The 17,027-nt window shown below is 47.3% G+C and overlaps 1 protein-coding gene across 1 annotated transcript in view; it reads right to left on the bottom strand.

Annotated features, from left to right (window-relative positions):
* Window positions 333–17,027, bottom strand: part of FGF9 (fibroblast growth factor 9) — a 29,587-nt gene continuing 12,892 nt past the window's right edge. Inside the window, exon 3 of the mRNA XM_005687564.3 lies at window positions 333–3,590. Within this exon, the coding sequence (XP_005687621.1) occupies window positions 3,345–3,590 (246 nt within the window). The 3' untranslated portion in view covers window positions 333–3,344. The remainder of the gene's footprint in view (window positions 3,591–17,027) is intronic.

The following is a 17,027-nucleotide window of genomic DNA, read 5'->3' as shown; positions in this document are numbered from 1 at the left end:
ATGACACAGCACACACAGAACGCGACCTCAGACAGCGCCTTTGTCCCCTCACCGTCCATGGAGGCCTGCACACAGCTCCGAGTGCTGCCCGAGGCATGCCCGCGCCTCTCTAACCCTGGCACCCCCCACTCCTTCATCTCAGGCTCACAGAAAAGACAGACACCTGGGTGGGTCTGCTCCCCCCTCCCAGCGCCCCACCCCCTCGTCCCCTCAACACACACGCAACAGCTGTAAGAGCAAGGAGATCGTGTTTTTAAAATTTCATCAGTTGGTGTAGGCACAGAGTCGGAAGCAGCTCCAACATGGACATCGAGTAAAAAATACCAGTTTTCCAAAGTCTGTAATTATGTATTTACACAAATTACATAATCCTGTATGTATTTACATACAATTACAGATTATCAAGTAAATAACACAGCATAGTGTCAATGAGATGAAATCGCATGAAAACCATAAACTGAAGCCGTTCACTGACCCACAGAGCAGGACATGGCAAGGACAGATGCCCCGGAGTGACCTGGCATGTCCTTCGACACGGCCTGGGGACAGGTGCCCCAAGGTGACGTGGCATGTCCATTGGCATGGCCTGGGGACATTTGCATGACAGATGGGGGGGTGAGCAGTCCATGCCCGTTAAGTCTGTGACTGAGGTGCAGGGTTGGCACCAGTTAAGACAGTGGTTTGGCTGGCCAGGCTCATGTTTGTGAAAACTGGACCCACCACTCCAGAAGTGGGGGGCAGCTGTCCACGGCCTTGGGTGCCTTACAACAAGAACCGGGTGCAAAGCCAGGAGCTGGGGGGCTCACTCCACGGCCCTGCAGGACAGTGCCGGCCCCAGACCTGAGCCATCCACTCCCCCGGCACACTTATGTACAGAAATTGCATAAGTCAGTATTTATTTATTTACACACCATTACAGTTTATTATATCAGTTGCCAAAGCATATAACATTTTTTCTTAAAAAAAAAAAAAATCACTGAAAAAAAAAAAAAACACCTCCAAAAGTCGACATTAAAGTAGCACTTTCTAGGAACCCATGGAGAGGTTTGTCTTTTTCGCAGATGGTTTTCTTTCTCTCCGACGGGTCAATCCAGCATCTAGTGCTACCTTAAGATCACTTTTGGCTGTCTCCTAAAATCAGTTTCTTCAGTGCCAAACATTGTACCCACGACATCCTAGAAACGTGATCATTCCCTGTGGTCAGAGGCTTGGTGTTTCTCAGCCAAAAATATTAAATGCCTTTTGGAAAATCTACAGCCTGAATATGTGTACATATTAGCAGCAGCAAAGGGTTAAATAATAAATAAGAATACTACATCTTGGGATTAAATGCAGCTTCTGTTTAGAGGAAAAAAAAAAGAAAATAAATGAAGAGGACACTCTGACCTTTATCATAAATCAGATATTTTACATTGCTTCTGACCCCTCCCCCACAACATTTCTTAATTCCAAACACTGGACTTGGTTTTTCCTTAATGCACATCAGTGAACCTGCCCATTCTCCACTTTGGGCCAGGGAAGGGGCCCCTGTGCTCATGACAAGAACCCATGAGCTTCTACCTCAAAACAGCTTTGACTCACCAGTGACATAGTTTTATTTTTCATACAGAATGTGCATCAGAGCAAAACAAAGCTGGAATATTAAACTTTAAAATCAGTTACATAAATCCCAACACATTTTTTAACTGTCACTTTCAATTTCCCATGTAACTGGCTAGAAAGTGTTATAAGTGGTATTTGAATTTGTTATAAATTTCTTCTTCTTAAATATTGCTTTAAGAATTTGGCTCTCTTCTCCTTAGTATAGAGTAAGAAATAGTCTCCCTTGCCCAAGGGCAGGTTTCAAAATTATTGCTACTAAAGAAATATGCATTCTTATGCTTTTTAGCATAAAATGTTATAAAAGGCTAGTAAAAGAGATATTATATAGTAACTTCCCCTCTAAAAAAATCAAGTGCTTGTGAAGACCCTTTTAAAAAACAAAACACAGTCAACAAGTATTTATTTTCCCTCATTGTTATGATTGATGGAGATTTATTAGTTTCATTTTGCAAGTCATATTTGAAGGGTGTTTTTACCAGGTATTATGACAGGTCACACCAAAAGCAATTTTCTATAAAAGATGTTACAATGACCCCTATGGTGCTTGTGTAATTTAATATTTGAGAGCCAAGTTTATAAGAATTACCCTGCTGTTTTGATTCAGATTGTTGTCCCCTAAAAAAAAAAATCTGTACCAAGTAAGCTTTTTTTTTTTTTTTTTCCGTTTTGAGAATTCTAAACCAGTACATGTTTGAAATGAGTCCTGTTGTTCTGGAGCTCGACTAAAACAAAAACACAGTCATTGTTTAGCTTTGGTATATTCTGTGATAGATTTAGACAAGTAGGATATATACCAACCATCATGTTCAACCGTGGAGGAAGCCACTTAGGAGAGAGGAAATAGTACAGACACAGAATAAACGTTTGAGACCCAGTTAATCTTTAATCCTCTGGGGTAAGCTATGGGACAAGCAGTCTGAAGAGTGGATACTCGGTGTCATGAGCGGTACGCGTTAGTTTACAGTAACATGGGCACAACAGCGGCTGTCGCCTTCGGGACACAGGGCCATTCGAGTGTCTGAAATCCATGCACGCCACGTTCGCACGTGGACTCACCACAGGTTCTAGCGGACTTGCCATTTAATGCTTACAGAGCCTAAAGCTTCCAAATGCCTATCTGGCCTGTACATATTTCATTAAAAATAAACTCTATATAATAAATAAATATATAAAATAAATAAAATGTTGCCTTTGGAATCTCTATAAATAAATTTAACTTTTTTTTCTTTTTCTGTTTTTTTTTTTTACTAAGAGGTCTTTGCTTTAAATTCACTGGGATGACACCCGTGACAAGGAACCGAGAAAGTCTTGTCGGTAAGACCGCGCCCACCACACCTGCGGAGACGCAGCGGGCCCGTGGCCACCGGCCAGTCCCGACGCGTCCAGCTGGAGCAGCTGTGCTGACCAGGATGAGAAAGGACAGACTGGGCAGGTACATGCATGGCCTGTCCTCTCTCCTCCCCACTCTCTGCAGGCCCTGCCCCCACGTGCCCCCCACCCCGCATCCCCGGCCGCCCTCTGCCCCAAGACCCACCCGGCAGCGCAGCGGGCAGGGGTCCCGCGGGAGGACGAGCCCGGGGCACAGCACAGTCACACGTCCCCTCCACGCCTCCGTCAGGCTATGCATGCGACAGAGTTTGGCAACAATGGATGTGATGACACAGCAAATCAATAGGGACCCACCGCGTGAAACCTTTATAGTGGTTACTTTTTTAAGGGCTCAAGTGAAGAAACGGTCTTTGTCAACTTTGGCTTAGGATATCCTTATAGAGTTCGGGTACTTTGTCGGGGTCCACGGGTCTGGGTAAAAAATGGGTGAATTTCTGGTGCCGCTTAGTCCTGGTTCCTTCCCGGGGGGTCCCGTCCTTATTTAACGCGACGTAGAACCTCCGTCCAGTGTCCACATGCTTATACAGGTTGGAGGAGTACGTGTTGTACCAGTTCTCTTCAAACTGTTCTCTGAAGACACACTCTTGCGTGAGTTTTTCCTGTCAAAAAACAAAAGCAAATATTTTGCAAAATCAGCTCCTTTCTGTATTTAAAAGTTGTTAAATAACTGGTGAGAAAATACCGATTTTAACCCACTTTAAAGGTACTCTGCAAAAGCTACTTACCTCTATAAATTCAACTATGTTCTAATTTTTTTTGTAATGATTAAAGCACAAAAAGAATCTAAATTTTTTCTAGTTAAACTTTTCCGAGTCCCAATTATCTGAATGAGTCAGCAAGCAAACGCAACTAACACCATGAGCTGTTCCTGTTTTCACCACAACAGTTAGGATGGAGACCATCCTGGGGGCGGGGAACTTTCTCGTGGACAGAGTTTCAGACAGCCGCTTCATCGTCAGTGTCCTTTCAGAGTCCTTGCCGTGCGGACCAACATCGCCCATGACGTTACAAGTTTTCTGCCCTTTGAAGCAGTGGAAGTTATTTATTACTCTACAAGAGTGGTTTTCAAACTTCAGCATGCAGAAGAATCACTTCGGGATACTTTTTTTCTTTCAATGAAGAGTTCCAATCCCCAGCCCTTTAAAATTCTGAGCCAGAAAGTCTGGAAATACGCATTTTGAACAGGCCCTTGGGGAACTTGGAGGCAGCCACCACTGGGTCCACATTTTGAGATACAAAGCTTTCTATCAGGACTGGGTCTTCCTTAGTACAAAGAAGTGAAGACAAACATCCCAGCCCTCGGGCTTCCTTGAACTTAGACAGAAGAACCATTCCCCTCCCGGTTTAAAAGCAGAAAGGGTCCACATTTTCATAAATGTATTGCACTTTGCCCTTCACTGGAGCTTTATAAAAGCCTGGATTCCCAGGAACCACACAACCAGGGCCCCTGCAGTCATGTATCCTGAGCGCCAAAAGGAATAAGGACCAGAGGCCCTGCTCACATCTCACCCCCACCGTGAGCTCACTCCAGGCACAGACACAAATGAGGCAATGTGGGGCGGGTTGGGGGGCTGCTCTTCTTGCCGTGCTGAAACTTCAAGGTCCATACCTTCCCAGGTGGTAGTGTGAAAAATAAACACTAAAATGACTTTTGAAAATATTCCCCTTGCTCTTGCACACCTGGCCCCTTATGTAAGAAAGAAAACCTACAAACATATGTTCACGCAGTTACACACTTGAGGATACAACTCAGAGCACTGATTCACAGCCAGCCTGATGGACAGTGACGGTAGGGACAAGGGGGGCAAGTCCTGCTGAGGATGCTGAAAACCAGAGAGGACTCATGAGCCAGCTTCCTGACATCGTTCACCAAACGCTTAAACCACCCAAGGCACACAGGACCCACACCTCCTAGGAGGGGCACTTCTAGGTGATCAAAAACACTGAGTGGGTTGGTAACAAAATACGTCCTTGGACAAGTCTCTGTTAAGTGAGTTGAACCAGGGGAAAGGATTGAGCAAGAAAGACCAATGGGGAAACACTGGACCGCTGAGGTTGCAGGGGGAGCAGCAGCCCCTCCCCTGGGAACTAACAGAAAGGCCCCCATCTCCCTCCATGAGCAAACCCGGAGGAAACCCCCACACTGGGGAGACCAGGCTGAATTTGATTTCTCTTCCATCTCCATTAAAGCAGACAAAATAAAACTAGTGTTAAAGACATTAACAGCTACTTCAGACTTTACTTCCATCTGTATAATAAATATTCTCCCCACAGACAAGACTACTCTTGGCTTAAAAGGTCTGGTTTGAGTTTGCAGTGATTAAGTAAGTTTTCTAAGCAGACGATGTTCATTTATTTTCTGCTTAATAAAGTGGACCAAAGAATGGAATTGTAGAGCCTTCAGTTCTACCATGGAAATCAAAAAAGGAATTCAAATCCAGCTTTCTTTTTCTTAGCAGGAAACCACATTACCTGACAGATGCATGTGTATGCTAAGTCACTTCAGTCGTGTCCGACTTTGTGTGGCCTCCTGTACTGCAGTCCGCCAGGCTCCTCTGTCCACGAGATTCTCCAGGCCAGAACACTGGAGCGGGCTGCCATGCCCCTCTTCAGGGGATCTTCCCATTGCAGGGATGGAACCCATGTCTCTGACAACTTCTGCATCGGCAGGTGGGTTCTTTACCACTGCACCACCTGGGAAGCCCTGGCAGATACTTTGTTTATGAAACAGGGTTCCCCTCCTCCTGGACCCTGAGCTGTGTCCCGACTTCTGTCTGCTCTGAATACGGGTCACACCTGCTGGACACTGGCCCTCTATGGATCAGGATGAGACACGCCACCTCAGGGTCTGCACCCATGAGGGGCCTGCCTTTGGAGCCACAGGCATGCCCCCAGCTTCAGCCTCCACAGCCCCTCCTGGAGCAGGTCAGCACCCCTCCTGGGGCGGGGCCAGGTCAGGCGCACAGCTCAGGACACCGCGGGTCACCAAGGTGGCTGTGGACACTTGACATCAGAACCTTTCAGAACTGGAGCTCAGCCAACAGCAAGTGCATCTTTCCCCCGAAAATGCCCTAGATGGGGGTCCCTGCTCAGGATCCTGTTGTCATGGTGACAGTGCATCTCCAGGAGCTCTGCCCAGACTCTCCACCTTCCACTTCTCACTAACAGAGGCTCCCTCCAGATATCCTGTCTGTCCAGGGACTTCCAAGGCCCCTCCAAAGGGGCTTTACATGTTTGGGGGGTATTGTCAGTTTACAAAAAAACCTTTTTAAAAAAGTTGAACGTGGTTAAGAAACTGAACTAATCTTTTCACTGCTCCACAAACATGGCTCTGTTTCCCTTATGAGGCTGTTGTAACAGTTGTATGTGTACAACAGTTGTAACATATTGTATGTGTATGTCATTACACATACAATATAACTTTTTAGACAACTCAGAAAATGAAGTAAACTGTTCCACTATGATCTCCAGACAGCAGTTTTTGTGATGGCTGAAAGGTCAATCATCTCATTCTTGGGAGGATTGGATAACTTCAGTTAACTAGTTAAATGAGGCATGCAGACAATACATTGCCAAACGCCTGGTCCAGTTGAGCTCCTCTAATTATTATGCAAGGATTACAATGCCGCTCAGATAAACCTACAGACCCTAAAAACTTTTTCCAATTTAAAGGATCATAAAAATTAAAGACCCTGATACCTTTCTATACCATGTATATGCTTTCAAATAATTTTTTCTTACTATTTGGGTTTATGTTAATGTGTGATTTTTGTTTTAGACAAACACAAGATTTACAGAATTAATCTCTTCATGACCAGACTTCAGTACTTAGCGATAAAATATTTAGTTGAGGTGAATATGTTTATGTTAGGAATGTGTAGTCCAAAGTTATTTATCTAAATTAAAAATAAGTAAATAGATGCAAATCAGGATAGCAAAAATATATATATTAACCTGTATTTATATATATATACATATATATATATATATATGCAGAGGAGAAGAAACAGTTTCTGCCTTCAAATAAACTATACACTTTAGAATTATAGAACTCAGATGTTTTAAAACTCACCACATGTTTCCAATGCAGACGGTTTATAGAGTATTCCACTATAAAGTGATCAATTCTTGTTTTATTGTATTTCCATGTTTTAATTTTTTTTTTAGATTATTTAACTGTAGCTGTTTATGGCATACCTATCTTTGAACTGCTGGATTATGTCACTAGGCTTGGGTGGAGAATGTGGCTTTAATTCAAAAGTCTTCTAAAGCCCATGCTTTGGAACAAAATCTGGTGAATGTTAGCAACTATGGAAACCTCTTTTCATTTTATATCATCAAATTCTAAGCAGTGGGAAAAACTGAAATTAAAACTTCAAAACTTTTACCAATCCTATTAAAACCAAAGCATGAGATAATAATGTGAAAATTATAGTATGCCCCAGAGAATATTTAGGAATGTTATACAACATAAACTCATATGGACACTAATTTCAACTATTTGACAATTGGAAAATGTGTAATTCACATGGGCGTTACCATGCCCAAGTCCCTATTTAAAAACTGAAATCAGAAGTTTCCAAACTTTGAGAGTCAAGAGTTCTCATTGAAAATACTTAGACTTATGCTGCTATTTTAAAACATGATTCCATTTTTATACATATAAACATATGGTGTAGTTCTAACCACACCATCCAAATGGTTGCTTGTGTTCAACACAAAGAGTTGTTTAAACCCCCAGCATAAACATACTCACAACATGTAAATTCCAAGGTCAGAAGTCACATTGATAGGAGAGTTTCCAACCTTTTATAAGTTAATGATTTGATGTAATCACTCATTCTCTGTTGTTGTTGTCCAGTTGCTAAGACCTTTCTCATCCATCACTGAAGTTTCCACATGCAGGCTTATAGATTTCAGCAACCCTGTTCTCCTTACCTCCTTGTTGTTCAGTCGCCAAATCGTGTCTGACTCTTTGCGACCCCACTGACTGCAGCACATCAGGCTTCCCTGTCCTTCACTGTCTCCTAAAGTTTGTTCAAACCCATGTGCATTGAGTCGGTGATGCCATCCAACCATCTCATCCTCGGTCGTCCCCTTCTCCTCCTGCCTTCAGTCTTTCCCAGCATCTGGGTCTTTTCCAATGAGTCAGCTCTTCGCATCAGGTAGCCAAAACATTGGAGCTTCAGCTTCAGTCCTTCCAATGAATATTCAGGGTTGATTTCCTTCAGGATTGACTGGTTTGATCTCCTTGAAGTCCAAGGGACTCTCAAGAGTCTTCTCCAACATCACAGTTTAAAAGCATCAATTCTTTAGCACTCAGCCTTCTGCCTATCGTTTACCCCAGTCATGATATTTAGACTTCCCTTAACTACAATTACCTATATAGATGCACCTTCCTCATTAATAATCTAGCTGTAAAGTCTTAGTGGGAACTATTGCAAGGATTGGGATGATTAAATATAATGATGAAAGGACCATTAATAAGAAGCCAGGTCTTTTAATGCTTCTCTCCTGGGAGAAGTCCCCAAACAGAAAGCAACAAACACAGAGAACAGGTGGGAAGACACTGTGTCTTATTTGATTAGAAGCTCCAGTCCCTTAACATGTCTCACCTCCAGCCTCATTTTTCAAAACTTCTTTAAAATCCCCACCATCCCCAATGGGCCTGCTTTTACACCTGCAATCCTGGCCATCAAATGTGCCACTGGAATTGGGGGAACATGTGAGGCAGGTGTGTCTGGTGAATGCACATAGAACAGCTGGACAGGCAACACTGTGTCATCAAATATACAGAAAATTAAGAATTCCTACATTCTCTCCACTCCTCCCGCCAAACCAAACCAAACCAAACCCTCCAGAAGCAGCTTAAGCATCTGTGGACTCAAAGACAGGGCCCAGTCTGAATCTGGAGGAACACACCAACATCTCCTAGCCTGTATGCTCACCAGCCACATGGCACCCACAGTTCAGCCAAAGACAGGACCTGCCAAGAGTACTGCAAGGCAGACAAGGCTACTTAGAGGTAATCTTCACAGCTACTCCCAGAGACAGACATTTGTTTGGTACATCATGTTAGTTCACATACTTGCAATATATTTTCAGAGATGGAGACCCACAGGGGAAAGAAAGTCCCGCCCAAGGTTGAAGAGAATTCCCGTTTGAGAAGTTTAATATTCACTGTAGGCAATATTCTTACTTCTGTCTCAGTGTCTAGACAACACACATTTGATTCATCTGCGAAGAACTCTACAGGAAAAGTTCATGAAATTTCTTTCAGGATCTTAGAACACCTAGTTAAAAAGAAAGCTTATGTAACATTTCTTACCATAATCACTATCTTGATGAGAGAAGTCATTCAATGACCACTTAAAATGCACATCACAGACTTGCAAAAGCTGAAAAAACTTCAAGCTAAACATTGCTCTCTCTAAAAACTGAAAGTAGAAGCACAGACAATGGAGGAGAAAAGGAGAGCTTCAAGGCAGGGAGGTGGAATGAAGGAAACAATTCCTGTTGTTAAGGAGGCGCCTGGAAACAATGGGACCCAGACACCCAGTCTGCAGGACAATCAACACACACTGCAGGGGGTGGAGTCAAAACAGAAGAACTACCAAAGATTTTCTGCGGTAGACCAAACAGGCAAGATTCAGGCCTTGGGTTGCGGAAATGAAATTAGAGAAACTGAAAGATTAACAAAGACAATGGCTGTGAAGCCCAAAGGCAATTTCTGAAGAACTACAAGATTCACAGAATCTCTGAAGTGATGGTGACCTCACACCCACATACACACATACCCCAAATGGGGTTGATCAGCCATCCTGGGGGCTCAAGTTCCTTCTCTGTGAAGAGAGGGTACAGGACCCAGAGACATCTAGGGTCTTTCTCAGCCTAAGATCAAATGGTCCAGCCTTGGAGCATCCAGTGTGGAAGCCGAGATGCCCACAATGACTGGAGAAGGACGCACTGAACGGGAAATGGAAAAGGAGCTGCAGTGTCGCTAGAAAACAGGGAAGAAACCAACTAAAATGTGCAGCATCCATTGCCAACGCAGAGACGCAGCCAAGTGATGTTTCTGGCAGCGGCCAAGAAGGGAGGCTGCTGTTTCGGGGAAGAAAGGACGGGGACAAAGACAGGGCCGTGGCACCAGAGGCCTCTCCTTCCCTCCCTGGGAGACTGGCAGGACACCCCCCTTACAGGGTATCTTATGTTGGGGGACCACTGCTGACCTCTTCCCTATGTTGACCTCAATAATCACTGCTCACGAATGAATGTCTGCCTGACCAACAAAACCTGTGTCATGAGCGGCCCCAAGAGAACTGACTGGGAAGAAAAGCCAAAACCTGTAAGAAAACAGCTCTCAAAGTCACAGAGTATCCAGAGTAGCACATGTGTGCTTAGTCGGTTAGTTGTATCCAACGCTTTACAACCCCATGGACTGTAGCCCACCAGGTGCCTCTGTCGATGGGATTTCCCAGGAGTGGGCTACCATTTCCTTCTCTAGGGGATCTTCCTGACCCAGAGATTGAACCCGTATCTCATGTGTATCCTGCATTAGCAGGGGGATTCTTTACCCACTGAGCACCTGGGAAGCCTAGGGAGGGCCTAGAGCTGGGGGCAAAGCTGAACATGTCACACAAGGCAGAGGAAAGGCAGCCCCAAAGAGAAGTGACTGAGGACTGCGAACTTCTCAGACACACACTGTCATCTCCCCAAGATGCACAGAGAAACCCCTCGGGGGGTCACACACACACACACACACGTGTCTCTGCTATCTCCTGACTCCCTGGGTGCCCCCACCACTCAGCTCCAACTGGATTCACATCAACCCAGACTCCTCTAGAACCAAACCCATCCTCCCAGCCCTCACCTGGTGGTAGAGAAATGGCCCCATGCTCGTGCAAAGTTACCGGTGCCACTGTCCCTTCCTCTGAGCAACACGTGGGTCACTCTCTCAGGGCCCCTCTGCTAACAGCCCACTTCCAGGACAAATACGAGCTGACACTATCAGTCACCCAGGCACCAGATCCACAGGCCATCATGGCCATTTTCAAAAGAATGCCTTCACTCCGAGACCCCAACTCTGGGGGTGGACACTCTGGTGCCGCCACGGCTGGCAGACTTCGCCAGCATGTGGATAGGAGAAACCATCCTCGCCACCATCAGTGATGGAAACTCTGTCCTTAATAAAGAAATCCAACTATTTAATTCAACAAAAAACATAACATACTGATGTGCTGCACTTGAGAAGAAGGTATACAAAATTAACCACGGCAAACACAGCTTTATGGTTTACAGTCTGAAGGATAACACAAGGGATGTCATAATTTGACCTGAAGGAAAATGCTTATTTCCTTCCTAACTCTTAACTTCTGAATTCAAACGTTCAAGAAACTCAACTTCCATGGGTCTTGCACAGGGAGCTCTGAGGTCGGATAGGACAGCACATCCGTCGTGGCCGCACTCGGTCCTGAAGGAGGCTGAGGAGCCGCTGCTCAACCCCAGGGAGCCCAGACAGCCCACGCCAGCCGTTCTCACGACGGGCTGTCATCAACCCTGGTTCCTACTCCAGCCCGCAACCCTGAGGAGGCGGCCCTGGAGCTGGGGTCCCAGCCCTGTGCTTCCCCCACTCCACGCTTCATCTCCAAGTTCAAAGTCTTCAGGATGCAAGGACAGGCAAGAACCTTCCATCAAGACACAGCAAGCTGAAAACCAACTCAAAAGACAGGGAGGGAAGGAAAAGGGATGTAAGCCACTCCAGAGGACCCGGAGACAAGCCCCTGCAGACAGCGAGGCCGAAGGAAAACAGGGTTTGGGGAGCGAGGAGGAGGGGGCACAGAGATCAACCCCGGGTGGGAAGCAGACAGCAAGCCCGTGTCCACGTCCAGGGCAAGGCCCCTGCAGGCCACGCGGAGCTGCCTGGTGGCGGCTTTGGCATGACCCTGACAGGTCCACGCTCTCAGCACACGGGCACTTCCCACAAAGCAGAAGCAAACTGCTGCGGTGATGTCAGGACAGTGACAAGGACGACAAAGGGCTGAGGGAGGAGGAGACGAGCTTGGTCAGGATCCTAAGCACTCACAAGCCCTTCTTGGGCTCCACTTGATACCACGGCCTCCCCATCCTTGGGGGGCCTTCAGCGGGGGTGCTGGGAAAGCACACACATCTTTCAGCTGCCTGTGAGATCACCGATGGACACCCAGGTCAACGGACAAGCCCTCCTGACCGGGGCAAGTTTAGGGGGGTAGCCCCAGGATGGGGGGCTTTCTCAGGGCGGCTCCAGGGCGCCAGCCAGGACAAAGGGCAGCATGGCAGCAGTGTCTCCTGAGCGGCTAAGGACAGTGACAGTGAAGGACCCCTCAAACATCAGCGTCGTGGCCTCTGGCAGCTGCCAGGAAAACCAGAAGCAGAGACAGGACCAGTGTGTGTGTGTGGGGGGGGGGGGTGGGCGGGTAGGGGAGCAGAATAGGGACCTGTGAGCAGCCACATCTCCAAACCCTGCAGCCCCAAGGTTGCCTTCACACCAGCCCCTCCCAAACTGCCTTCTCTGTGAACCATCCAGACCTCCGTCCCAGCCCGGGATGAAGCCCCGCCGCCAGCCCTCTCTGGACACAATTCCGTTACCTCAGCCATGTTTGCACATCCGACTCCCCCCAGCGTGGCTAGTTCCCCTTGAACCAGCGCCAAGGTCACCCCAGGAGGAAGCAGCCTTACACACCATGCCGCTCCATGTGGATCAGGCCCTGAACTGCAGCTCCTGGGGAAACGCGGGTTCGGAGCCTGTTTCTCTACTCATCACATGCTTGTCAAACAACCAACACACAGCCCTGCTTTGTTCTGTCTCCATTTAAGTTAATATCGTGGATTTGTCAGCTGTGGACTCAGGGCAGTGACTCAGGACGGCTGAGACTCCTGTGAGGCCCGTGTTTCCTCTGTGACACACGCCCAGACTCCCGCATTTGGGACACGCACAGCATCTCAGCACTAGGCCCCAGGGGCATTCTGATCAGAGAAACCATCCTGGAAAAGCACAAAAACATGAGACCCAGGCACTAAACATATGCAGGAGAGGATGCTCACTCAGCAGGAGCTGAAGGCACAAGGCCGCACGGCCTCACAGGGCCCTGGCCAGCAGTAGCTTCTGCTGCTACTCTTGGCAGGTTTGTGAGTCACACCATTCCAGGGTCATACAATTGGGTACACAAACTCCAGCTGGTGGACAAACGTGCAAGCACGTGGCCTGCAGTCACGAGGGTCAACTGTTCTCCAGCACCTACAAAAGTGCTGGCCTGTGTGCGCAATGACACCGCCAAACCCTGTAGGGTTATGAAAACGAGTGAGTGTGCACTCGCGCGTGGGCGTGTGTGGCAGGGAGTGTGCACAGCTGCCCCTCAGCATCAGTGCAAGGAACGCGGGGATACAGAGACTGAAGAGAATCAGAAGGTCATGTCCCCCGCATCTAAGCCCCAGGCCAGGCCCCACCTGTTCTACAAAGAGATGTGATGTGGCGGGCAGGGGGTGGGGGTGGGGGAATCAGAGCACTGACTCAGGAAGCTTCTGTGCTGAGATCCTGGAGCCTAAAGCAAGCCCGCCCCTAAGCACGAACCCCAGTCCCAGGCCATCCTTCTCTTTCCCTCTCCGTGCACATGGGTGCACTGAGCCCAGTCCATGGGCCTAACGATGAAAACCAGGTCCCTGGTAGCTCAGACGATAGATCGTCTGCCTCCAATGCAGGATACCTGGGTTTGATCCCTGGGTCAGGAAGATTCCCTGGAGGAGGAAATGGCAACCCACTCCAGTATTCTTGCCTGGAGAATCCCGTGGACAGAGGAGCCTGGCGGGCCACAGTCCACGGGCTCACAAAGAGTCAGACACGACTTAGCGACTTCACTTTTCAGAGCCTGTGATGCCTCCCCACCTGTGACCCCTGCCACCGCTTACCTGCCAGGTTAGCCACACAGGCCTCAGACCATCAGGGGAGTCAGCTTGCTGCTTAACAACAGAAACTTGACTACAGTTACATAAAGAAGAAGATAAATTTTTTTATAAAAGATGATTTTCCACTAATTAACAGCCAGGAGTATAGATGCTAAGGAAACAAATGAACCACTAAGTAAAAACTAGGCTGCTGGAAGGAAACAATTGTTTCAAAATCATGTCCCTGAAGGACAGACTAGACCCTGCTCTGATAAAAGGGTTATTTCTGGGAGGAAAAAATATATATATATATATATACATATATTTTTTTTTAATTCACAAAAACAGATGGCCACTCTTATGTGTATCGAACAAGATTAATTCACCTGCATTCAAACCAACTCCTTCCTTACCCTCTGTGTGACCTTGAGTCCGTCACTAAGCCACCAACCCCCATCTCCTCACCTCCCGCACAAAGATGCTCTACTAGCTAAACTGGCTAATACAGTAGGAATGGTCTCCCGAGATGCTGCCCTCCTTCACAAAGAACTGCCATGTAGTCCTCTGACAGCCAGCAACCTGCGCATAGGATGGGAGGCCGGGCTCCATCACTCGGTGTCTGCTTAAAGCCACCTGCTTGCAGAGCCCGCCTGCCCCAGGGAGGCCACAACACAGAAGACTCTTGCCATTTCCCCTGCAGGAATGACACCTCTCAGACTCAGCATCCAGGACCCTCTGGCATGGCCGCTGCCGGAGTTGTCTCAACTGACACAGCACACAGACAAACCGCTGAGTCCAGCAGGGACTGGCCACCAGGCACGGTGTCCTGTTCCACAAGCACACGCTCATTCTGCATGTGCCCACGCTGCTCACACAGGCGCTGCAGATGCCTCACGGAGACCACAGGGACCACCCCCCATCCCAGCACGTTTCCATAGCTGCACATCCCAGAAAGATAAAGGCTAATCCAGGGGCAACAAGCTTCCTGCAGGAGCATCATCTCGGACTTTTCATCTCCCAAAAAGTAAAGGAATCCTTTTAAGGCCACTCAAAACCCTCCTGAGGCCTGCCTATAGCCACAGATGGTTGCCCAAGGATGTGTCTGTATCTGACGTCACCTTCAGCGCTAAGCAGCAAAACCCTCACCACTGGAACTTATAGGAAGAGAAACGACATCCTTGGACTGTCCGTGTGGCCCAGGTGACACCTGGCTTCCCAGCAATTCACCCAGGAGGCCATGGGAGGAGGCCACCACCCCCCAACCTCAGTAGCCCTGGGGACAGGTATGCTGCGCACGAAGCTGTATCTCAGCCCCACTCAGGTAGCTTCACCCATCACATCAGACCCCACCCACCGCTCCAGAGTCCAGCCATTCCACGGTCCAGGGTGAATTTTAATATACATATGGTTTGCGTTGCAGTCGCCAAAGGAGCACAGAGTATCTATGTTTGTACATAGTCAATTAAAACAAAAATAATTTAAGGCAAATGGGGTTTTGGGATGTGAGATATTTTGCCGTTTCCTCTTACCAGGGTGGACATAAACCTTCATCCTGGGATGGGTGGTCCTTGAAGCCCCCCAACCACTGCCCCCCTCCGTGGAAACACCGCACGAGGGACAGCTCTGGTTCACACAGGCCCAGCCAGTGTGGACAGGCACCCCACGTGATGTTCTGGGCTTTAAAGTTTCTACGCAGTGGAAACACAGTCTGAATCCAGCACACCCTGGTTACTGATTACACAGACTCACATGGACCCAGCCGGGTGCACCTGTGTCTCTGGAAATGTAACAACTAACCAACAGTCCACAGGTGCCTGTGTGACCAGCGTCTCTGGCAGGTGGTGGCCAGGCTCCCGTGCTCCAGCACTGGCCTGAGTCCTTGCTTTGTCCCAAAAGCTCTGGCCCAGGAGCAAGTTACCCCACCTCTTCTCTTACAGCCTTAACAGCTAAGCAAGGTCCCACCAGCAGAAAACCGGGGTGGCCCAGGTGGAAACCCAGGACAGTGGAGGTGGACAATGACGGTTCGGGTCACGCTATCTACGTGTGACATACTACACAGGTGCAGGCGTGACCGGCCAAACGGCTGGGGTGACGACCCTACATGCCAACAGCATGCGACACACACAGCGGGGCCTTCAGGAGACAGAGACCGGCTCCTAAGAGCCAAATTCAGTGGGAAAGACCAACGAGAATGAAAACTCCAGAAAGAAAACAGCAGGTGCTGAAAGGGATACAATCAGGGGTCTGTCATCCTCCTCATCACGTCTTCAGGTCCCATGCTCCCCTTTCCTGCACCATTACAGTTTTAGAGATTGTGCTGCCTCTTTTTAATGAAAATGTCAACAACTCTCATTAAAGGCAGGCTTCTTGAAACAGATTAATTGTTTTCAAGGCATTCTTTTTTAAAGAGGTATTTATTACAGTGAATTATTCTTGACACTTTGAAGTAACCTGATGATGCTCAGATGATTTAGGTTAAGACCCTAGAGGTAACGAAGGCTTACGTCTACTCTCTGTCATGAGAACAAAAGTGAAAAATGTAAACTAATATTCTAACATTTTAATTCTCTGCCCAAGTATACACTCGTGTGTGTGTGTGTGTATGTGTGTGAGAGAGAGAGAGAGAGAGAGAGAGATCTAAAGAGAGAGAGAGAGATCTAATACCCTTCCTAAATCTCACCCAGGCAGGGTAGTCTAATCTTTACATTTGAAAAATTACACACCGTTCCTTTTATGCCTCCCTTTTTTGAGACTCCTATACATCCCTCAAAACCCAGTGAAATGCTGCCACCCAATTTCCCCAGGCAATTACTTAGACACTCTTCTGGATTCTCAGGATATTTGTGATTCCTCTAACATGGTGCAGTTCACACTGAACTGAATTATTTATAGGTCTATTTCTCCCACCAGAGTCTAAGATACTTGCTGTGTTGTCATGCACTTAGCACAATGCTGGGCACATATTAAGTATAAATGTTTGAAGAAATGAGCAGATGAATGGACATCTAGGGATGAATTCAAAACAGGATTACAATAATCAAACTCCATCCCAGAAACAGAATGGCTCAGATCTTCCTTAAATCACATCATAGTATACATCAGCAATAGAGTTTTTCCTG

The sequence above is a fragment of the Capra hircus genome, chromosome 12, assembly GCF_001704415.2.
Source record: "Capra hircus breed San Clemente chromosome 12, ASM170441v1, whole genome shotgun sequence".
NCBI lineage: Eukaryota > Metazoa > Chordata > Mammalia > Artiodactyla > Bovidae > Capra > Capra hircus.
The sequence above is the reverse complement of the archived record's forward strand: the minus strand, read 5'-3'. Positions and strand labels throughout refer to the sequence as shown.